This window comes from Marmota marmota, unplaced genomic scaffold (assembly GCF_001458135.2).
Source record: "Marmota marmota marmota unplaced genomic scaffold, marMar, whole genome shotgun sequence".
Classification (NCBI taxonomy): domain Eukaryota; kingdom Metazoa; phylum Chordata; class Mammalia; order Rodentia; family Sciuridae; genus Marmota; species Marmota marmota.
In genome coordinates, this window is record NW_025999842.1 from 21900344 (window position 1) to 21925766 (window position 25423).

The 25423-nt window shown below is 32.3% G+C and overlaps 1 protein-coding gene across 3 annotated transcripts in view; it reads left to right on the forward strand.

The window, feature by feature from the left end:
• The window catches only part of Grik2 (glutamate ionotropic receptor kainate type subunit 2), a 664662-nt gene that overhangs the window by 378259 nt on the left and 260980 nt on the right, over nucleotides 1–25423 (forward strand). For all 3 annotated transcript variants that reach the window (XM_015499657.2, XM_015499664.2, XM_015499670.2), the window contains one exon: nucleotides 3696–3809. In XM_015499657.2, the coding sequence (XP_015355143.1) occupies nucleotides 3696–3809 (114 nt within the window). The remainder of the gene's footprint in view (nucleotides 1–3695; nucleotides 3810–25423) is intronic.

A 25423-nucleotide genomic window follows, 5' to 3' on the forward strand; every position in this document is an offset into this window, starting at 1 on the left:
TGCTGGGAACTAGAAAAAAATACTGTCAGGTTAGATAGGGAAAATAAGTTCTAGTGTTGTGCATGGTGGCTACACTTCACAACAATTTATTGCATACTTCCTTTTTGATGCAAGCATTAGGAATGCACAGTGCCTAAAAGCAAGATGACTTTTAACTCAATATGAGAAAATATGCAAGAAAAAATTTAAGACATCATTAAAAAGACTTTGACTCCCTTGTATAATTTAATGCATACTTGAAAAATATAGTAGTTTGCCCTTACATTCACCTATTAAAATGACATATCTACCCTTCTTTCAATTAAAATAAATTACTAATGTTTATACTTTTATGCTTCTTCTATTAAGGTAAAACAGATATCTCAATAGTTTACTGAGAAAGTCACTCAAATGAAAAAAAAAAGAAAAACTCAATAGTTTACTGAGAAAGTCACTCATATCCAAAAAAAGTGGATATGATGAAATATAGTGAAGATAAAGAATCTTAATATTTATACGGATAAGCTTATGTTGATGAGAACTTTGCATATTTAGATAGACTGAATAAATAATACCTGCTATATCAATATCACATTAAAATAACTTAATTTATGTACAAATGTTTAATGTAAAAGGTAAATTAATAGTTTTCTTTCCTTTGAAGAAAAGAAATTGTGTAGTTCGTTAGGGTAGTATGGAAGGTAAACTTCGTTATTGATAACTCCCAGGTTTGAGAGCATGAGGAAAAAGAACTACTGATTTCATAAAGGAGCTATAGAAGTAAAAAATGCAATTGTTAATTTAGAATTTACAAACATGTATAGAATATTTCATCCGTCAATGATTGAGTACACTTTCTTCTCAGCAGCACAAGGATCCTTGTATAATATAGACCATATTATGCAAGCTATCACATATGTTGGCATGCAACTGCAATATTACCTTAATATATTTTTGATATTTTTGTGTTTTTGCATTTTTCTTGATTAGACTTTTTGATTGTTATCAACTTTTAGCTATATTAGTTCTTCTATGTTTGATATATTTCTGCTCCTACTCTTATTTTTCCTTTCTACTTCTTAATTTGAAAATAATTTGATTGTTTCTCTAGCTTCTTTATGATACAAGTACTTTAGTTATAAATGTTCATATAAGTTCTGTTTCATTCTAGAGATCCTCATATTTCAATCTTTTATTATCAATTAGTTCAAAACACTTCTTATGTACTTGTATTTTCTTCCTTGACCTGTGAGATATTAATAAATGTGTCATTTAATTTTGAAGTAGTTGACATGTGGGAGTGGGGTTCTATGCATCTTAAAGTGATTGAAATCATGTAATAAATCATGCAGGAAACATAGTCTGCATGATTTTAAATTTTAAAAATAATGGAAATGGAAATGCCTTTTATATTGATTATATTGGTTACATACATGTCAAAACATGTCAAAACTGAGTTCATAATCCACTTGAATCAAATGTATGAAATATGATATGTCAATAGCTTTGTAATGTTTTGAACAACTAATAATAAAAAAAAAATTACAAAAAAAGTGCTAGGAATGTAATCAATGGTAAAGTACCCCTGGATTCAATTGCCAGTACCAAAAATTAAAAAAAAAAAATTAAAAATGTTTTCCAGAGCAAGGGAGTTAGCTACTTGCTTTGGGTGGGACTCAGAGGCCCTGTAATATGAACAAAGCATAGCCTTGAGAGGTATCATTGCCTGGGGGCTGTAGGCGTGGGACACTGGAGGTGGCTATCAAGTACTGACGCATCCTATGAGACTCGTTATGGATGTGTGTTTGGCTTTCTTTGGTTGGTTCTGAGTTGGAAGCCAAGGAAAAAGGAAAGTGGCTGTCATTGCCTTACTGGTTTGGACTATTTAAAGTCTGTTGCTCTCAGGGATGGTTTCTGTAGAGGCTGTGGGTCAAACACAGCTGAGCTTGTCACTAACAAATGCATGTCGGCTTGTGAGTGGACTGAGTGGCAATGTCACTTTGTAGTAGGGTCAAAGAATTTATGTCAGTCTTCATCATGGGATTCAAGATGACACCTGCTGTTTTATATTATTGATTGATCAAATTTTAAAAAAAACTGAAGTGAGATTCATTCAATATAACACAATTAAAGTTTTTGTTGGTGATACTGGGGGATGAACCTGGGGTACTCTAGCACTAAGATACATTCTCAACACTTTTTATTTTATTTTAAGACAGGGTCTTACTGCATTGCCCAGATTGGCATTGAACTTGAGACTCCTATCTTAGATGTGGAGTAGCTGGGATTATGGGCATGTGCCACCATGCCTGGCAAAACTCACAATTTTAAGATGAACACTCAGGTGGCATTTAATATAGTCATAATGTGAAACCACCAGCTCTATCTAGTTCCAAACATTTCCACCAACCCCCAAAGAAATTCTTTATGTATTAAGAAGGTGCTTCCTATTCTTGCCTTCTCAAACTCCACAGGAATCAGCAGTCTTAATTTTGTCCTAATGGATTTGTCTATCATAAACATCTAACATAAATGGAACGATAAAAATTTTTAAAAACTATTGATTTCACATCTTTCTTTGTCTCTGTTCTCCTTTGATGATGGCTGCTGTTGTAGAATAGGGCAACAGAGTAGGTGCCATATGACCCACAATCTATGCATTCCATGGAATCCTCTACTTATCTGTGTCTTCCCAGAGGATAGTCTCCGCATCTTAGATGCTGGATCACTAGGTATGAAATTCCTATATACAAAGTGTACGTGGTTGGGCGAGGTGGTGTACACATGTTATCCCAGCTACTTGGGATGACCAAGAAGAAGGATTGCAAGTTTGAGGTCAGTCTTGACTGCTTAGGGAGAGCCTTTCTCAAAATAAAAACTATAAAGGGCTAGGGATGTAGCTCAGTGGTACAGCACCCCTAAATTCAATCACCAGCATTTTATAGACACACACATACAGAGAGAGAGAGAGATAGAGAGAGAGAGAGATAGAGAGAGAGAGAGAGAGAGAGAGAGAAGGAAAAGAAGGAAAGAAGAAAAGGAGTATCTGGCCTATTCTACCAAAAAATATTAGTTCAATTAAAATTCATATTAAATAGAATACAGGAGCAAGTATTGATAAGAGTTATCTAGATGAGACTGCTGCAATCTCCTTTTATGAGAGTATTTTAGAAGCTGCAAAGGTATGTTTTTAAAAGTTCCAAAGATAATTCTGGGTATGGCCTTGCCTTACTGGGGTAATTGAGAATACTAGTTAATTCTTTCCTTACTAGTTAATTCCTGCCTTTACCCATTAATTTATTCTGGGTCCTTAGGTTTTTTTACTCTTTTAGTTTTGTCCCTAATGTGGCATGCTATCTTTATAAAGAGAGAATGAGATAGATCCATTATAATAAAAGATATACCATATTCATGAGTTTTAGCCAGCTGTCAAGGTATCATCAAATGTGGTTTATCTTGGTGAATGAAAGTTTGAATGGAAAATTAAGCTCCCACACCGACTGTAGCAGTGCAGTGGATCATTTTGTTCTTTAATGTCACGCTTCACTGGACACACTTCACAGAGCAGTGAATCATGCTTAAAACAAGCAGCTTTACTTTAATGACAGGAGATAATGCAGCAGAGGTGAATAATATGTGTTAGCAGTCTTAACTTTCTCTGCAGTTCTCTCAGGTGCCTGATGGACAATTTACAAAGTATATTTGCTATTTTATAGATTGGAACTTGGGATCCAGCCAGTGGCCTGAATATGACAGAAAGTCAAAAGGGAAAACCAGCTAACATCACAGATTCCTTATCTAATCGTTCTTTGATTGTTACCACAATTTTGGTAAGTATTTGTTTTTCCATTATTTGTAGATAAATGCGCATACATATGGAAATGGAGAGACTAGTAATGAACAGAATGCAATCTATCTTATAGTTATTTATTAATTACTGTGTAACATACAAGTCAATGTTAATATAGTCATAGTTTTATTTTGTTAATCTTCAATGATATAAATTACATTAATGTTTGGGATGTTTAATACTGATTTAAAATACAGCTTCATATATTATTGGGAATCTAAATTTTTACAAAATAAATTATTGAAGAATTATCAATGTTAAGATTTGAAAATACAGACATGCAGATGTACAAATATAATTAAATGAGGGGTAAAACATGAACTTTATTTCTGCTTATTTCCTGCAAATTTATTTCAAGGGACATAGCATTTATTTTTCAGTATTTTCCCCCATTATAATTATTTCTTAACCTTGTTTTCAGTCTGGAAAATAACTTTACCAATCTCTCTAGTGAAATCAAATGGCAAATCCTTTTTAAGCCACAAATATTTTCACCATCAACCTAATTAAGTGAATGTCGATCAGCTAGATAATTTTACTTCACTTATAATTGTATATTTTAATAAGATCACACAGTAATGGTCATTTATGCCATTCATAATAAGGAATTTAACTTTTAGGATGAACAAAGAGCTTTTCTATTATTTAGTCAGCATGTTTGTTTCCCCAGATAGTAATAAGAATATGAGGTTAGCCTCCAGAGCAACCCGCTATAAACATTAGCATGTATATAATTTCTAAATTTGATTTACAGTGGCATATCAAGCCAGGAGGAATTCATATGCTTGTCCTTTTATTAACTAAAAAAGGATATCAAAGCTGTAGACAAATCAAAACAAAATAAGTTTCATTAAAAGCTTCTGATAATGAAAGCAAAGCTAGTAATCCTGAAATGACAGAGATAGAAGTCATGAGATTCTCAAATAGCTCCCTTGCTAAGGACCTCAGAATACTTGCTTCCTATACATCATATTCAAACTTCCAAGGCCCTCTTTAACTAAATTTGACATCTCCCTTTCTTTTCAAAGATAACTTATACACCCACTAATCCAGCCCTGTTCTTCAGTCAAAATGTTCTCACAAGGCAATAGCACATCCTTTTTCTTGTCCATCAACTGGTACATTCTTGATTTCATTACCTCCTTCTTGTACCTATGCAGTAATCATAAAACTAACCCTCTGCTTATTGCCTTACCCTTTCCAGTGCATCCTAGTCCTCTCTGTAAAAAAATTAATTCTGTCATTTCCTTGCTTACTTGATTATACAATATAATCTTATGTACTTATGAACCACTAAAAAGCCCCCAAATTTCATCCTTGATATTCAAGGCCTTCTATAGTCTTGTCCCACCTTGTATCTTCATTTTCCTTATAGGAGGTCAGTGTTTAACTGAGGTGGGAAAATCTGTTGGCCTACTGCTGTGATTATGTAGGCATAGTATTCTTTCTGTGCTATATGTTCCTATCAAGTTCTGAGCTATTATAGTATTTGGCAGTAATATATATGATTTAGAATTAATATTTTGCTGTTTAACTATTTCTTGCATGCATTATTTTCCCCAAACATAATTAAAATATCATTAGAGAAATAAGATTTGACTGTCTTCTGTTTTTAATGCCACATGTGCCTTCAGTGTTGTCAGAATAAGGAATGTTGTACAGAGAATATCTGTATCCCTTAATAGTCTCTATTTTTTTCTGTGTTCTTCCATAAACAACCAAATTCCCAAATATATCATTTATTGCATGCCTCCAAATATGTGTTTGATTCTTCTTTATTTTCTGTTATGTAAATGTTCTTTATATTTCCAGACTCATTTCAAATGAGATCCATGTCATGAAACTCTTCGATCTCTTCTTTATTTGACTGTGTTGCAGGGAGTATAGGGTATGCTTTACCTGTTAATATTTCATTGTGGCACTTGCCATGCAGTTTTTATTTTAGAAAATTTGTGCATGTCTGTGTCTCTATTTGACATGTAAGCTGTACAAGGGTCAATAATCAAATTTCATATTTTTTTTATTTCTCAGTTTCAGAGAAAAGTATCTTAGTCATAGCAATCACTCAGTAAATATTTATCAAAGTAAATTGTGAATGCTATTTAATTAAATGAAAAATTAAAGGAAATAAACAACCTTTAAATGACTATATTTAAATATTTTTCAATTGTGTAGGTTATTACAGTTTCCTAATACAAATGAAACAAGTGATTAATATTACTCATGTAGTTTCTGAATCTTGCTTAGTTATTTAGGATTGTTTTGTAAATTGTTATATTCAGATATTCTTCTCAACCATAAGCAATTTTACTTCTATCTGTAAACTAGTAGTGTTTCAGATTTATATCAGGGCCAGTCATAAAACTTTAAAAAAGTACTGGTATTCTGAACATAATTTATAATGTTTGAAATAGTATTTCTAGTCTTTGAGCCTCACACAGCTTCATTTTTCAAGGTTCTACAGGAAATGCTAATCTGTAAATATGATTGAGAACTACTACTTAGATTATTATTCCTTGTAATTTAATGTAAGTAAACCATCACATATGTACTATGTTTACAATATATATTGTCACACACACTCACACACACGGTATGTGTATATATATATTTATATATATATAATATTTATATTTATATATATAATATATATATATATATATATTTATATATATATATAATATATATATAATATTTTATATATATATATATAAAGTCACTATTTTCACATCTCTTAGTTGAAAAAATTTCTTTTTCTTTTTCTGAATGCTCTTCTCTCCAAGTGTCCACAGTTAAGTAAAAGAACAATTTTGAAGGGATTATTTACCTTATTTATATAACATTATGCATGTTGTAATTTATTGGTACCTCATTTATGTTTTATGGAGAGATTATGATCTTCTAATTAATGTTATAGTTATTTTTCCTGTTCTCTTTTGTTAAATCTTAGAGGAAAATGTGGCTTTTATGCTTAATGACATTTCTTCTAAAGTTCCTATTATGTAAAGAAGACACAAAAAGAAGTTCAGCTATGATTCTTATTTAACATTTTTATAATATATATTAAAAACCTGTGAGATGTTCTAGAATTCAGCATTATCTGTGAAACAATCATGATCAGCTCTATTTCTCATGAACTATATTTATTCATTCATTTAATTTAATCCCCCATTCTTTTATTGAATAAACATTCATTGAATAATGATAATATGCAGACATTGTGATAAAGGATTTATTGGATGAAGAAAATAGATGTTGTTTTTGCCCTGTGGAACTTAGATAATAGCAATAATTCATATGGATAATTACAAACACACACACATATACACACATTCATGCACACTCAGCTGTGATCAAGATATAGGAGTAAAGTGAATGATTAAATGGCGTGGTTTATAGGATGATAGTTGCACTGCTGGTCAAGAATGAAAAATTAGGACTCCTAGAAGAAGAATAGGCAGCAGAAATCCAAAATTTGGGGAAGAATTTGCAAAGGGAAATAAGGGAAAAGGAGAATGATAGGCAGAGAGAATAGCATATGCTGAGTGCCCTAATGCAGAAAAGGTATTGGGAAATTTGCAAAATTGAAAGAAGAACATGATGACTAGGGCCAGTGCATTAGTTTGCTTCTCAGTTTCATCCAATATGAATATCTGCATAGGTTCCATTATCAATAATAATAATAACAAACATTTATTGCATGCCTTCTGTTTGCCAGACATAGTTAAGAGTGCTACCCATGTATTTATTTAATCTTCATAGTAACCTCTTTGAGGTAAATGTCATTATTCATATCATTATACAGATAAGAAAGCTGATATCTATACTTTCCAAGAAACTTACTCATGTTTGCATAGCTGGAACGTGGAGTAGCAAGGTGTCCTCCAATCTGGTTAGTCCCCTTGAGTACTAGTACTTATACAATTTCTGTTGATTCACTATGAAAAGTCTAACACCTATAGTTTAGAAACAAAATAGTACCTTGATTGAGAATTCATCACTTAAAGCAATATCTCTCATCAAGAAGTCACATATATGCTAGAGAACTGTTATGTGCTTCTGGGCATAGCCTAAATATCTAGACATTCTCCTTTACAGAGGCTAGCATTTAGCCTCCCCTTAGGTGGATGTGTGGATTTTTAGTTTCTGTGCTTGCCTAACTTAGCATTTCAGCCTTTTAAAATCATAATCTTGAATATTCCTAGGCAAATAAAATAGTATTGGAGCTTAGGTCATTTTTTCCTCTTTAGAATTGGGATTAAGAATTGAAGTTATTTATTATATTAAAGGAAGAAGAACAAAGGGAGGAAGGAGGAGTGAACCAGGGAAGGTACTGAGGAGTGAAATTTATCACACTGTGTTACATGCATTCACAAATGTGCCATAGTGAAACCCATTAATATTTTTAAAATTAATTTGCATCAATAAAATGACTTAAAGAAGAATTAGGGTTGTTACAAATGTTTTTTTTTTTTTTTTTCCACATCAATAATACGATCTACACACAACACACTGTCTGCAGCACATAGTCATATTATGGAAGGAATTCGTTTTAGAAAGCACCAAGTATTTCTTTAAACGTTTAAATTTTTTAAGTTTTCATTTGGGCATTGATGGATCTTTCTGTATAATTCTACACTTAAAGCCCAGGTCTACTCATACCCTCTCTTTAATGTTTTGTTTCCCCACATTGCCTTTTCAGTCTTTGAATTTCAGTTCAAGTGTTGTTAAAATTCCTTTGTTTCTTTTGTTTAGTATTTTTAATGGAACTAAAATTATCAACTTCACAATCATATCTTCACTCGAAATACACTTTATTGTGCAACGTTTGTTGAAATATAAGTTTCTAATTGCCAAAAATAACCAAAATTCTAATTCTGAGCAAGGTAGAGAGTGTTTTAAAAGGCTGACATTCCATAATGTTGCTTAATGACCTGATCCTGTCATCATTACTGTGTAAATCTACTAGCTAGGAGTGGTATAAGATGACTAAATACTGACTAAAGTTCATAAAGGGAATGTCTGTTTTTTCTCAGAGTTCTTGATTTTCAATAGACTTTTTTCAGTCTTATCAAAATTATGTTGAGTGCTTCCCAGTGTCATGCTCCTGTATAATAATTGATTTTTGTCCATCTAAAGATTACTAGCATTTAAATGCCACTGTATGTGTCTTTCCTTTCATCCTCTGGAGTACACAAATGACTATGCATTGGAATTATGCATTGTTTTTTTCAGGATGCATTTATTCTCAAGGAGGTTCTTTCTTCCCAATTGCTCAATGAATTTAACAAATGTGCCTGCACCTGCAAGTGAGTCTTTTTTTTTCCCCCAGCACTCTGTGTATCACAGCATCCAGTTGTCTTTCTTAGGCTTATAAAGCTTTTTTTTTTTTTTTTTTTTTGGTCACAGTCACTGACACAGAGGCTTATCTAGGAGCAAACTCCCAGGGACAATAGAAGGGTTAACAGTACAAAAGACAGAAGTGACCAAATCATCCCCTAAATGGTTCTGCAGCTTCTTCCATAATATCAACAAAAGCAGATTTCTAGGCTTCAAATCTGCCACTACAATGAGTTTTCCCTCTGATTCTTCTCCTCCCATTGTCATTGAAGGACTTTCAAGCATGTAGTTCTTAGAGAGTAGCATCCTATTTGGGCTCTGAAACCCAGACACTGCAGCTTCACAAAGAAAAAACATTTTCATTCTCAGGAACCTCTACACCATTCCTAAGCAGTTTTAAATGTGTATTACGGAAATAATAAGATCAAAGTAATTTAAGAAAGATATAGTGGATATGCATTTAAGTACTGCTTACATATAAACTTTTGACATAAGAGGGGCTTATCCAAACAGAAAGTCTTCTCAAACTCCATTTGCAGGCAGTTGTTCAAAGAAAACCAGACATTCTCTCACCACATTTTTAATTCTCTTTCAGGAATTATGCTTGCACCACATTTTTTTTTTTGCCTTTCATTCTCACTCTGTAGCTCATTTAATCTTATTTCTTATTTTCTCAGCTGGATAAATATAAAACTGTTAGTGGTAGTAGAGAAAATGGAAAGAGGAGAGAAAGAAAGCTGTGAGTTTTGATGTTATTGTGAATAAAATGAAAATATTTAAAAATCTTCATCATAGTAGGCAATTTAAAATAGAATTAACAAAGAAAGATTAAGGAAGCAAAGGTGTATTTGTATGTATTTAGTAAAAAAATGAGGTGCTGTTCAGTTACAAGGTTTAAAATTAAGACATAGAATTAAATTAAGACATAGAATTAAAATACATATATACTTAATTACACATCAAAACTCATGTCTTTCTTTATTTACTTTTGTCATTTTTCTCTACTACCATCAATAATTTTAAGGATATATTTGTTTGGAGGTAATACTCAGTGGGATTTATTGTTGGAGTACATTGAAAGGCATTGTACTTAAGGAAAAAAGAAAGGAAACATTGAAAAACCAGGAACGATGAATTTGGAGGATGGATAAAATGGGGCAAAAAACTACAAGACATGTTGATGAGAACCTACAGGTTAATGGTCTAGAGGCAGGGTGTTAACAATGCTAAGTGTGGTGGGGATGCTGGGAAAGGGATAATGAGCTCTGCTTAATCACCTCTGAATGAAGATGTTGGCAATAACTTTTGTGTAGTCAAATCTTGATTTTTTTCATGTAAAAGGATAGCAAATTAGATTCAGAGATGAAATGCAGTTTAGAGAGTAGCTAATAGGTGCAGTCTCCTTTCCCATCAAACCTTTTACTGGAATGGCAGTGAAATGGTACATTTGATTGATTTCAGCTTCACTTTTTTCCTCCTCATTGTTCTCCTTCACTTGTGAATTAAGCTAATGAAAAATCAATAGTTAAAATACAAATATCAGCAGAAAGTAAGTAACAACCAAGGTCTTCCATCTAACCTGATAATGCAGTCAAGAGGAGAAGTTTTATAGTATACCAGGTTTTACTAAACGTGACAAATTTTTCTTCACACAATCATGAATGACAATCACTATGCCAAATCCTCCTTTAAACCTTTATTCCCTTAAAGTACCCTTAAGTACCCTTCCTGAAATATTTGTGAGCAGCAAAACTAGCAAAACTCTTGTCCTTGTCTCTTGAAAGTTGAGTTCAACTGCATTGCACAATCATTATTTCTGTAGAGTTCTGGGCAATTTGGGGTGAATAAATATTGCTTTTCAGGGAGAAAGATACTCTTTCCACATTCCCAAATCCCAGATTTTCTACAGTTATCAAGTAAAAACAGAAATTTTCCTAGAATGATAGTTATGGGCAACAAAGACTTAACCTTTTTTTGTATAAATTATGCATATTCTCTGAAATTTACTCTTTTAGAAGGAGGTAAACACAGTTTGTGGCAACTAAAAATAAAATTATGCCGCATAGTTTCTAAAGGATTTTTGTGTATGTTGAAGAATCATTCACAAAAAAGAATGCCTTTGCTTAATAGACTTGCAAAAAATAAAAAGTATTTTTCTAGTTTGCCTCAGAACATACTTGAATTTTGTACTAAATGACCTTTAAAAAGTAAAAAGTAAATAATAAGTAGAGTTTGTGAGAATCTTATTGAAGCAAAATATTGCTTTACAGGCCTGCCATAGGATTAGGTTGTTTAAAACTTAAACCCCAGATTATGATAGTTACTAATTTTCTGCCCAGATTGTCCATGTAAATTGCCTTTTTAGTAGTGTCTTGAGATACTGCATTGCAGTTTGTCCTGCAGGCAAGAGAACAGTACATGAGCTCATGTGGAGACTCTTCATCAGTAGTTTTTGAGTCTCAGAAATCAGTCTACCTTAGTATTACTTTTTCCTGTAAATATTGAGCTGTCCTAATGGTGGCTGGGAGGCATTTTCACTTGTTCCTCGGGGTATGTTCACTTCGCATTGTGGTAACCTATAGTGCACCATGTGTTTTTGATGTTAATGCTAATTAGGGATGGCAGAATTCAAATATTAGGAGTCATGGTGAATAAAAGCAAATTGAAAGGCCAGGATTCAGACAATTCCGGGAATGGCAGAATTCAAATCTTAGGAGTCACGGTGAATAAAAGCAAATTGAAAGGCCAGGATTCAGACAATTCCAGGCCTGCTCTTAGCTCTACAGTAGTAAGAGCCCATTATTTGTTGCAATGACTGAGGTCAAAAAGTAACAAAAAAGAAATAATAGTGTTCCATGATTGGAGAATAACAATCAACTGTTGTGATCATTTGTACTTAATCATGGCCTCTCCTTCTCATTGGCCGTTTCTCATGACTTCACACTGGAAATTTATTCTGGGTGCATATAGTTTAGTTTCTGTCCCCCTCCACCCCCAGCATTTAAGACATGATGAATCATTGAGACGCAATTAGAACACTAGTAAACTTATTATCAACTGATTCCCTTAAATATAATCCTTCAAATACAAACCCTTTCTCTTTTTGAGACCAAAGCTTTCCTACATATATTTATAAAACTTCCTTAATATAGCTTAGAGAAAAATAGCAGTGAAGACTGTTTCAGAATGGCTCAAATATAATTTAAACCAGTGATGGTGTTTATTAAGAGAAATGAATTAAAATTATAAGCATGGAAAAGCATATGGCCCTGGATAGTATACAAAGTTATAAAATCCGAAAAGGAGTAAGATTGATAAAATCCTGTTATGTGCATGTATGAAAATAGCATAATGAATCCTGCTACAGTGAATTATTATAATACACCCAAAATGCATTTAATGAAAAATTATAAAAATCATTATCATCTGTCTTTTCAAATGTTATTGATGCTGGACTCATTAATCTTATTAGGTTTAAAAGCAGCATTTGCAAATAATGCAAATAAATGTCTTATAAGTGAATAATTTATCTATACTGTAATATTTAGTTCTGTATTTTCTTTAAAAGAATTTATAAAACATGATTAAATAAATTAGCACTTGAGTATGTTTTGTGTCCTAATACTGATACATATAAAATTATTTTCTTATTTTCCATTTATGAGATTCATAATTTCAGTCATGTTCTTAATCAAAAAATGACTAAGAATAAAGACTTAAAAATCCCTATAAAACTTTTCATGAAATTTTCTTAAATAAAAAGGAATAATACATATTTTTGAAGCACTTTAGGATAAGTATAAGAAAAATTATGTTTTGAGCAAATAAAATAAAAAGTCTTTAGAAGTTACCACATGGAAATATTGACTCTTGAATTGTGCTTGGAGGTGTTTGACCATGACTTGGCTCCTTGTTTGACAGCCGGCCTGGTAGCCTGTGCCACCTGTCAAGTTGTAGAGGAGGGATGGGCCAATTAAGAAAAGCCACTTAGGATGTTCTAAAGTCAAATCTAAGGAAAAACAGAAGTTTAAAATATAAAATGAAATTTTCTTTTATGAAGAGCCTTGTTTTCTGTTTTAACCTGCACTCTATTTTTCATCTTTAATCTATTCTTCAGTAGTAGTGCTTCTTTTTATAAACTCTGATACTAGTTTTAGAGTGGAAATACTTAGTATTATTCATAAATATATAATCAAAGTATTTCCAAATGTTCATAATTGTAGGTATCCTCATTGATAAGTAAAAGATCTCCTTTTGACTTTCCAATACAATTCTCATATTGGAGAAAGACAACATGAAACAATTTTAAAATATAGTGATATTGTGATACTTAAATTAAGGTTAAAAGAAACTTGTATACTACAATTTTAGATATGCACTAAATAAAATTTATGGATATTGATTGAACTTTACTCCCTGAACCCGTTTTACTAATTTAACAGTATTTTATAATGAACTATGCCAATAGATTTATGCTTAATAAGATCTTTTTTCTTAGTTTTCTAAATACTAGTATTAGTTCTAGTTGAAAAATATGGAACTGCTACATTTTGTTTGCTTTATTGAATTTAGGTATATTCAGTAGTAATTGCTCCATAGTCATGCCAAATTTACCCTTTTTTGTTGTTGTTTTGTTTTTCATATCAAGTTATATGAAACAGAAACTGGTTTCAAAGTATTCGCTATGCACAAAAGTAGCCTATATATCATGGGATAATTTGTTTATATTAGGCTAAAAAATGCCACAGTATTTAGGCTTTGGGGGGGTCTGGAAAAACATCCTTAAAAACTTTTATAAATTTGTTTTATGATTATCAACTTATTATATGTTTCTGAGTCAATTTTACATTGTGCATTAATGTCTAATAGTGATGTGTAACATTGACATATAACAAGTTTGAATAAACTTATTAGCATAGCTTTTCAAGTAATGTTACCATAGAAATTTTATGATTTCTATTTACTGAGTTCATTTCTCATATAAATTCTGTGCGTTTTTAAAAAATCTCTTTTTTAAAATTGTTTCACCAAAAAGTCTTATTTATCATTGTTATTTTACTAAAAGACTCATTTTGTTCTCACTCATATCTAGAAGTAAAGATATTGCTTTTATATTCATTGAGAGGTGGGCAAGATGGAGCATGATAGATAGATAGATAAACAAATAAGTAAGTCAAGGCATGTAGAATAGTGGCCACTAGTGATCAGGAAGGATGAAACAAGCATCAGTAGAAGAAAGTTGGGTAAATTCTGTCCACATACAAGTTGAAATAAGTTATAGCATTGTACTACATAGGAGAATGGTTATATTTCACAACAATTTTATTATAAATTTTATCAAAAAATATGTAGAAAAAAGTTCTGATTTAAGTGTTCCATTTATTTTGATTTTAATTATTTAATAATAAAATTGAAGAAAAAGGTACAAGGCTCAAGATAGTGGAAGCAAGCTAGGCAACAATACCTTATCTCCTTCCAGCACAGAGGGTAGTCAGCAAAGGAAAAGCAGAATTGAGAGATGGGTGACTCCCTTATTGCATGGTCTGAGACCTGAAGAGACTTGAAGATAGGGCAACAGAATAGAAAACAAATGCAGAATGCCCTACCCTCCCACCTCCAAAGAAGGGTGGATAAGGGGGGAATGTCATTCTCTCAAGATCACTCACTTAAAATCAGTTGGAAAGACAGACAAAACGTTAAGCACACTGGTAACAGAAAACTCCATATAAAGCTGAATTTTTCTGTGACAAACATGCTTTGAAGATACTTTTAATGAATAAATAAAAAGTAGTATAGCTGGTAGTTAGCAGAGTGATTTGAACCTTTACTTGACTGCTACCAATACTTTTTTCCCTTTTGTTCAGGAAGAACGTAGTTTGCTAATTTCCTTTCATTGGCAAATGGAATGGTATGCTGACTAGATTATAAACTTCTTTAGTTTTCCAATATTTTCCTTTTAAAACAGTTGGGGGTTTTTGTATAATTTATGTTATTTTCTGGTTAGTTGGTTTTATTTTCTCCTATATAAATCTTTAAAACTATTTATCCCTTTGTTTTTGTGAAGTATTTTGATATATTTATTTGCAGCCAGGATTGGTCTATATATAAGGATTATAGGATTTTTATTTGTTTATATTAAACCATTTGCCAGTTTTCTATAAACATATTAATTCAAATTCAAATGCTTTTATCAAACTTTAAAAAACTCCTCTCAGTATAGGCAGAAGTACCATGTTACCCATGAATTCCTTCTGTCTCTTTGGAAGCCACATGTTCTGCTACAACCTGGCCATGTTTTCTTCTAAACTTGAGTGTAGCTGGCATTCTAGGCCTCTCCTTCACCAAAGTGCTGTAACTTCTCTTTGTCTGTCTCCTGTAGCTGAAGGCCCATTTCCTGGTGAGCTCTTTCTCTTTTTAAAAGTACTGATGTTTTAGTCAGCTTTTGCACTGCTGTGATTAAAGGACCCGACCAGAACAATTGTAGAAGAGGAAAAGTTTATTTGAGGGCTCAAAGTTTCAGAGTTCTCATTGCATTGACAGCTAGCTCCATTCCTCTGAGCTTGAATTGAGGCTGAACATCATGGTGGAAGAGTGTGGTACAGGGAAGCAGCTCACATGATGATCAGAAAAGCAGAGACTCCACTCCGCCAGATACAAAATTTATACCCTAAGGCCCCGTCCCCCAGGGACCCACTTCCTCCAGTCAAACCCTACCTACCTTCAGTTACCTTTTAATTAATCCCATGAGAGTATTAATTTGCTGATTGGATTAAGGCTGTTATAATTTGATCATTTCTCCTCTAAACCTTCTTTCATTGTCTCACATATGAGCTTTTGGGGGATATCTCAAATCCAAAGTGTAACAACTGGAGATGAAATCCAAGGCTAACATATTTAGACAAGCACTCTATTGCTGAGCTTTTTACCTGGCCCTTCCTGGATCTTACGTTTGCAATTTTTCTGAATTATCCTCTCATTTTTTTTAAACAATACAGGCTGTAATAGCATCCTGAGAAAGATTTCAGGAAGATAAAAATGTTAGACCTTATATTTCAAAAAGCCTTGCCTTCTATAAGTTGAATTCTTTGGAAAACATTGCTCCATTGTGTCTCTCCCTCTTGGAGTTGTAAGATGTCATTTAGCTTCCTGAACTTTTGTATATGTCCTGTATTTTCTTTCTTATGGATGGTTTCAAGATTCTCTCTTTATTCTTAAAGCTTGGGAATTTCACCAAGTATATGCTCCTGAAAATAGTTTGGATTTTATTTTTATTTTTTGGTATACTTTTTTTTATTTTTTTGAAGTGTGTAGGAGTTTTAAATATTACTTATATTGAACAGTCAAGATGTGTGCTTCCTAGTATGGTAGCTACTAGGTATAAGTTGCTATTGAACGCTTGAAATATGTTTAAATTGAAATGAGATATCTGTAAGTGCAAAATAAATACTAGCTTTCAAACATGTCATTTAAAAAATGTAAAATATTTCCATTTTATATTTATTACATGTTAAAATGATTATCTTAGTTTAAATAAAATATACTATTAAAACTAACTTCACCTGCTAATTTATTTTTAAACATGGTTACTAGAAAGTATTAGTTTATTGTATGGATGTTAATTGTGGCTTGTTGCATTATATTTCTGTTCAACAGCATTGATCCAGAATCTCAGTAGGCATATTCAGTTTGGAAACTCATGTTCTTTAGTTCTGAGATGCTTTCTTTTTTTGTTTTTGTTTTTCTGATGTATTTATTTTTTAATATTTATTTTTTGATTGTATGTGGACACAATACTTTTATTTATTTTTATGTGGTGCTGAGGATCGAACACAGGGCCCAGGAGGTACCAGGGGAGCACTCTACCCTTGAGCCACAACCCCAGCCCCTTATTTATTTATTTTTTTATGTTTTTTTTTTTGATGCATTATAGTTGTGCATAATGATGAGATAGATGTGTTATTACATATTTGTACATGTATACAATATAATAGCATAATTTGGCCAGTATCACTCCACAGAATTTCCCCCTCTATTTATACCTCCCAACCTTTAGTCCCTTTATTGATCTTTTCTTACAAAAGCCTTTGATTGTCATAAGATCCCCCCCACATTTCTTTTTTGTTTTCCTCTCCAGCTTCCACATATGAGAGAAAACACATGAAACTTGACTTCTGTGTTTGACTTATTTAGCTTAACATAATTGTGTTTAGTTCCATTTGTTTTCTTGAAAATGGCGTGATTTCATTTTTCTTTATGGCTGAATGTAGACCACATTTTCTTTATCCATTCATCCATCGATATACACTTAAGGTGGTTCCATAGTTCGGCTATTGTGAATTATATTGCTATAAACCTGGGTATGCATGTATCACTGTAGTATGATGACTTTAATTCTTTAGGATAAATACTCAGGAGTGATATAGTCAGGTCATATGGCCTTTTAGTGTCTAATTATTTCAGGAACCTCCATATTGATTTCTGTAGTGGTTGTACAAATTTACAACCCACTAACAATATAAAGTGTTCCTTTTTCTCTGCATCCTCTCTAGTATATACTATTGTTTGTAATATTGATAGATGTCATTCAGACTGATGTGAAATGAAATTTCAGTGTAGTTTTGATTTGCATTTCCCTAATTGCTAATGATGTTGAACTTTTTTTTTCATGTTTGTTGGCCATTTTTATTTCTTCTGAGAAGTGTCTGTTCAATTCATTTGCCAATTTATTGAGTTATTTGATTTTGTGGTATTGAGTTTTTTGAGTTCTTTATATATTCTAGATAACAATAATCTCTCAGAAGAGTAGCTAGCAAAGATTTTTCTCTCATTCTGTGGGTCCTGTCTTCACATTCATAGTTGTTTCATTTTGCTGTGCAGTACCTTTTTAATTTGGTGCCATCCCATTTATTAACTCTTGGCATTATTTCCTGAGCTTTAGAGTTCCTATTGAGAAAATCTTTGCCTTTTCTTATATACTGGAATATAATTCCTGTTTTGTTCTAGGAGTTGAATAGTTTCTAGTCTAATGCCTAGATCTATAATCCATTTTGAACTGATTTTTGTTCAGGGTGAGATAAAAGTCTATTTTCATTCTTCTACATAGAGTTAACCAGTTTTCCCAGCACTAATTGTTTAAAAAGTTGTCTTTTCTCTAAAATATTTTTTGTCACCTTTGTTAAGGATCAGATGACTGACTATGTCTGAGTATGTCTGAGTGGTTTCACCTCTGTATCGCTAGTCTATACTATTGTTCCATGTGTCTGTTTTTATGCCAGTACCATGCAGTTTTTGTTACTATACCTCTGTAGTATAATTTGAAGTCAGGTATTGTGATGCCTCCAGCATTGTGTTCTTGACTTGTAATTGTTTTGGCTATTCTGAGTTTTTTACTCTTTCAAATGAATTTTAGAACTATTTTTTCTAGTTCTGTGAAGAATGTCATTGGTATTTAAATGGGGATTGCATTGAATCTGTATATTGCTTTTCATAGTATGGTCATTTTGACAATATTAATTCCGCCTATCTGAAATATTTCCATCTTCTTTAACATGCTTTCTTAATATTTAATTTGATGATTTCTTTCCATTTTTTCTCACTGTTTCTCACTGGATATCTGTTGCCTGGTTGTTGAACTTCCCAGAACCACATAAACATTTGTTTTCATTCATTTGTTTTCAACAGTGATGCCCAGGTCCCACACCCAGACATTCTAATTTAATTGATGAAACCTGGCATTAGTATTGTTGAAATCTCCCTGAATGATTATAATGACCCTCTGCTATGTATTTCATTTATTTTTGTTTTAATTCTGTTATAGGAGTTCCTCAACTGTATCTTCTAACCCATTATTTGCTGTATGTATTTTGTGATATAATTAATTTCTAAGAATTGTTTTCAAGTTTACTAAATAGAACTCATTCACAATAACAGTTTTATACAGTTTTATCTATTCTTTATATTGTTTTTCCCTTAATTTTATTCTATTTTCTGTTTTGTTTTTGTCTGCATGTTAGAAGTTTCAGTATTTTTTTTTTCCAAATGTGCATTCACATTTTAAAGTAAGGCACTATTAAGAGGAATATGAGTGCTATGTATGTGAGGACCAACAGGTGATGAATTCTTTATATTTTTATTCTGGGGGTGGGGGAATTTTGTCTTTCAATCTGTGCAGCACAAATAATAAATCTATATATCTATTGTCTTGCACAGTTTCTGAAAGGAATTCTAAATTTGGTTGTCTCAGATGCAAACATATCTGTTTGCTGTCAAAAGGTAAAGCATAGGTTAATCTGGAGGGTGTTTTGCTAAGTGAAATAAGCCAGACATAGAAAGACAAATACCACATGATCTCATTTATAAAAGCATACTAAAAAGTCAAACACATAAAAACAAAAAGAAGGGTGCTGACTAAGGTTTGCAAGATAGGAGAATGGAAAGATATTGTCAAAGGGTAAAAATTTTCAGTTATGTGATAAGTTCTGGAGACACAATATACACCATGACATAATTACTTAATAATAATGTATTGCATATTGACACTTGATAAGAGATTAAGTCTTAAGTGTTCTCACCACAGAAACAAAAAGGTAAGTATATGAGGTGATGGATATGTAAATTGTTTGGTTATCATGGCCATTTCATAATATAAACATGTATAAAAACATCACTCTGTATACCTTACACAATTTTTATTTGTCAATTATACCTCAATAAAGATGGGAAAAAAAGAGAAGGGAAAACAATTCTAAAAAAAACTCTCTAAATTAAAGTTTTCAAACTTTAATTTAGACTTCTGGATTTTAGCATGATACTTAAGCTCTATGAATCCATAGCCAATTGGAACCAATTTATTTTTCAGTTTTCTACCAGGTTCAAGACAAGAGAGAATGAGTAGTTCCCCAGAAATGGACTGAAATCCATCCAGTTTTCTATTTGGTGCAAAATAGGACATTTGACCAGGAGAAGAACAAAAATATTTGAAACTTCCTCAAAGGGCCCAAAGCTTCTTGGATTTCTGTGGCCTTAAATATTCTGTATCATTTTTTACAAAATGGTCAATGAAGGTCTTGAGGGGGTCTGGGACACACTATCCCAACATAAGGCATGTTGGTGTTTAAGAAAATTTGGGGAGGTCATTTCTTGACCTTTGTACTACCCAGAGACAGGTCATAAGATTTTTATTCATGAGGTGCTCTCCCTGTACCCCCAGAAAAGGAACATTCTTATCTATGAAGTAGTAGCACACAAAGAAGAATGGAACAGTTATTGTTACATTCTCCACTTGTCACCAATAGATCAGATCTTTTGTCTTCTGATTATTTTTCCATGACTGTCTACACTCCATCAAACCTAAACAGAGAAAAACGTACTTAAGTTTATGTGATTCTATAAAACTTATATTTAATAAATGTGTGTGTTTTTCTTTTGCTAATCTGGCTTTTGCTATAGAGGTTTCAGCCATGAATCTGATGATATATATAGATGAGAAAAGAATATTTTCTCCCACACATTTCCTTATAACTTAAAATGCTGCATATACTTAAGAATCAAAAAGTAGTCACAACTTCCATCCATATGAGTAAACTGACTGAAGCACCCTGCTTTGCCCAGAGCCTCAAGATATTGCAGTGGACAGTGTCACCAATCATATCTCAACAAGAAAACAGATGGAATTTGGGGCTTATATTTTTCTATCCCAGGAGTCCATTTTTCTTTTTAAATCAGAATTCATAAGAAACTCTCTTTTCACTCTGCTTGCACAACTTATTTCTTAAGACTAATTCACTACATGCTTTATATCCTGAGTACAGTGAAATTCTTTCTGATGCCATGTCCATGACCCATCCCATGATTTTATAACATTGACTATGAACTATCAATTCTATTATACATGTGATATTTTCCACATATCTGGATAATGTACTAGTGAGTTTTACCAAGACTCTGTTAGTCTTACTTTAACTGTTGTGAGTTTTTGTCTTTGCATTATAGCCTCAGAACTACCTTGGTAGGGAGTTGGTATAGCCAGGCCAGTGCCTGCATTCCACCAATGCTGGAGAAACATTTGGTTCAGGACTGGGAGTCTATTAGGTAAAGAAGGAATAGGAGGCATTGCAGTCAGTGGGGGAAATATGTTTGAAGGCCTATATGTGTGCAGTGTAATATATGAATAATTTTAAGTATACAGACTACTTAAAATTATTCATATATTACACTGCACACATATATTATATAACTGATGGAGCACAGAGGATGTGGAGGAGAGGTAATATATAGGTGCCAGCAGGCAGGCAACAGCAAAGCAGAGGCCATTGTAGGTCTGGTGAAGGAACATATTTTTTGATATTCATAATGAGGCAATTTTGAAGGATTTTAAGTACATGAGCAACATGATAAAGTTGGGATCTTAAAGAGTCCCTTTTGGTATTACACGTGGAATTGTAGTTCATGAGACAGGATTTGGCAAGAACAGCCAATAAAATATTGCAAGAGTGAACATTGATGAGGTCTGAACTGTGGTGATATCTGAAGGGATAGGGGATGGGAATTTGATTTGTTAAGATACATGGAGAATGAGGGATACATAGTTTTCAAATTGAAGTTTAAGAGGAGGTCAGAGTTAGATATTTTCCTAGTAAACAAGGCTGGAAATGGAATGAAACTAGAAAAAATAGAATTGGGGTAATACAGGAAGAATTCAGTTTTGAACATATTGCACTTAATTTTCTTATGATGTATTTATCTAGATGGCAGGTAGATAGATATATTGTGTCAGAGCACAGAAGAATGATCTGGGCTGGAGATGTGGTTTTGAGATATTATAAAATGTGGTAATTGGCATCATGCACATTGGTGTGATTATTCATTCAGAAAAAAAAGTGTTTTCAGTACATTTACTCCAGTACATATCTCTCTCCTCTCCTAATATTAATTTTGTTGATTCTTTCCTAATATTGCATTCTATTTGGCTTGAGAAGCAAATATAAATTCAGGGTTTTTAAGGAAGATCAAAAAAGTCTGGGTTAGAAAGAAACATACAGATTCTCCTTGATTTACTATAAGAAGAAACTCATCATTAATTGAAAATATCCAAGGTCAAAATTTATTTAATACAGCTGACTTACAAACATCACAATTTATGCAGTGTCTGTTTTTTTTGTGCCAATCCCCAGTTTTTGTTAGATATCATACTACAAATTGCCAACCCAGGAAATGATCAAAATTCAAAATTTGAAGGACAATTTCTATTAAGAATGTATTAATTTTATATTATAGTAATAAAAAATTGTATGTCAAACAATCCTTAAGTCAGGGACTATCTGTACTATACTTTGAGTCAGGCTCAAAAGTCCTTTGTAAATATGGGGAATCGTGTTTGTAAAATGACAACCATGGGACATTTAAGACCAATAAAATCCTGAATTATGTCAGGTGCTTTGAACCTAACTTCATTTATATATATACATACACACACACACACACATACACACACATACATACATACATATATATGTATATACATGTATATATACGTGCATCCCCCCCCCAGGTCATGATCTTTGTGTTTTCAGCTACCACCTGATTATTGGACATTAATACCTAATTGCTTCTCTTTGAGATTTCTTTTGTGTTCCAATGTAACCTACCATAGAAATTTAAAAAGAAAGAGAGACCTTTTTCCCTGGCAGAAAACTCATATATTTTACTTTTCAGGAATCATTGAAAAGAGTGTATTTTGCCTACAAATCCAGAATAACGATGAGTCTCATGTTCTTATCTATCAATTATTTTATTAGGTGTGCTTCTCATGAAGTTTATACACAATGCCATTAAGCACATGACTAAACAAATGAATATCCATAACCAGAATCCTATAAATTTTATATTCTGAGCTCTCTTAGCTACAGTTCTATGTATAATTCTTAATACATGAAACCAAAACAAAAACCTCACACATTTATTATGCTACCTTGTTAGAGTAAAACTATGTTATTTTTCACACTTCATCTGATAACTATTAGGGAAAAGCCTTTGCCGCACAGCTGTTTGGAAAACATTTCAGTTTATATGAAGAATACTTATGACTCACTCAAATGAAATTAGAGACCAAGACCATAAAGTATTTATTTTCATGTTGGCCATAGCTTTGTATTCCTAAAAACAAAACAAAAAATATCTGAATTTTTGTTTGCTCTTTCAAACTTTCAAATTTGCAATTGTTATCAAGTACAGTACTCTCTGACCTTGTTCAGAAACAAAATACTACTTTCATTACACAGTGTATATTTTCTTTGCCCTGTAGCGATGCCATTCCATGATTACTATTTGGTTGGTTATACCAGAATTTCAGGTTATGGTCTATAATTCTATTAGGTGCATCATAGAGGCATATCCTTAAAACTATCTTGCAGTTAAGTAAATTTTATAAAATACTGGTCAAGCAAAGCTCATTAGTTTTATTTATCCTTAAATCTTTAATAAGTTAATACATATTATGAATATCTTAAAGAGTTGCAAATATGTAGAGTTTCCAAAAATTTTAAATACAGCATTTTTCTTAAAACCTGTAACATATTTTCCTAGAAGAATACACAATGGAAAAACACAAAGTTATACTAGAAGCCTTTAAAATTTTTTATGATGGAATTCTCTTATACATACAAATTTGTGTACTGCTTACCTGACCAATGGTTAGCAGAGGTTCAGATCCTTTCTACAGTTAGATAACATTTGGTATCTGAATTGAATATTGAGCTCAGAAAAGAGTTTTGGGTAAGGTATTCAAGTTGAAGGGACAAATGGAAATTAGAAAATCTAGATTTGAATCCTGAGTCTATCACCAGTAGTCCATTTATTTTGAGCAAGTTGCCCAATTTTTAAAGTCAGAATGAAAATAACATGTGACTTGAAATTTGTTCTTTTTAGAGATAAAAATTTATAAAATATATAACAAAATTTCTTGCAGGAAATTATCAGAAAGTGGTGAGTATTAGTGGATTAAAGTTAATGCAAAATTTAACATAACAAATGGTGGTCTTATTTACTGTGTTCTCAAAGGGCTTTCTTTTTTTTATTACTTGTTCAAAACATTACAAAGCTCTTGACATATCATATTTCATACATTTGATTCAAGTGGCTTATAAACTCCCATTTTTACCCCATATACAGATTGCAGAAAAAGGGCTTTCTAACACATTCATTGACTTATTTCTCTTATGAACTACCATTTCTCTTTTTCAGGCTATGTACCACTAAATTTTTTTCTGTATATATTATCAATTAATTTTTCTTGAAATATATTCTTCTCTCCATTTATCTAATTTGTAATCATTTTACTGTCTCTTTTTTTTTCTGATAGCATTTACTCTGGGATAGTTTATCTGATGACCTTGAGATAGTTTTATTTTCTGTTCGATGGAATAGAATGCTAGGGGTGATACCCTTGGTGCATTCTATCAGAATCACTGAGGGTAGATCCTAGATTTCAATATTCTCATTTTTAATATGATGTATTTTTATATGATGTTTTTATTTATATGATGTATTCCTCAGACACTTATATGAAACCTTTATTATTAGTTTAATTTTTTTCCATGTAAATTTCCTATTCCCAACTAGATAAAAAGTTACGCGAGAGAAGTAATTCTGTTGTAAAGCAGAATATTCTCTTCAAATGATAGCTACTCAATAAACTTTTTAAAAATTTTATTGATTACCAAGGGTAGTAGCTGAAATTTAATCCTCATTGACCTGGATGCTGTTATACATGCATATTCAGGAATATTGAAGGGTTGGTTTGCCATATCTGATAACTTTGAGTGCAATGAGGGTAGAAGGCCAGACAGTAGGTTTTATTCTAGTAAATTTTTTTTTTAATCAGTACGTTTCTACCCTTTGTGGACATACAGAATTCACCTAGAGGATGGCGAGCATTGAATGCTTCTTTCTAAGACTAGGGAGGCTCTAAGCTCAAATTGTTACATGAATTAAAACTAAACAAAACAAAGCAAAATTTAATGATTAAAAACTCTACTTTGAGTCATTTGACAAAACATATTCAATCTCATTTCATATACAAAAATTGGTGTTTGATAGAAGCATAAAATGATCTGAGGAAAAAGAATGCCATTCTAAGCAGGAAATGAGTTCAAAGAATGATGTTCAACAGAAATTATATCCAGATAGCTTTTCAGAAGTTGTAGGAATAAGTGTTTCCTAACTTAGGCTTTCATGATTTTGTACTCCCCCCCCCCC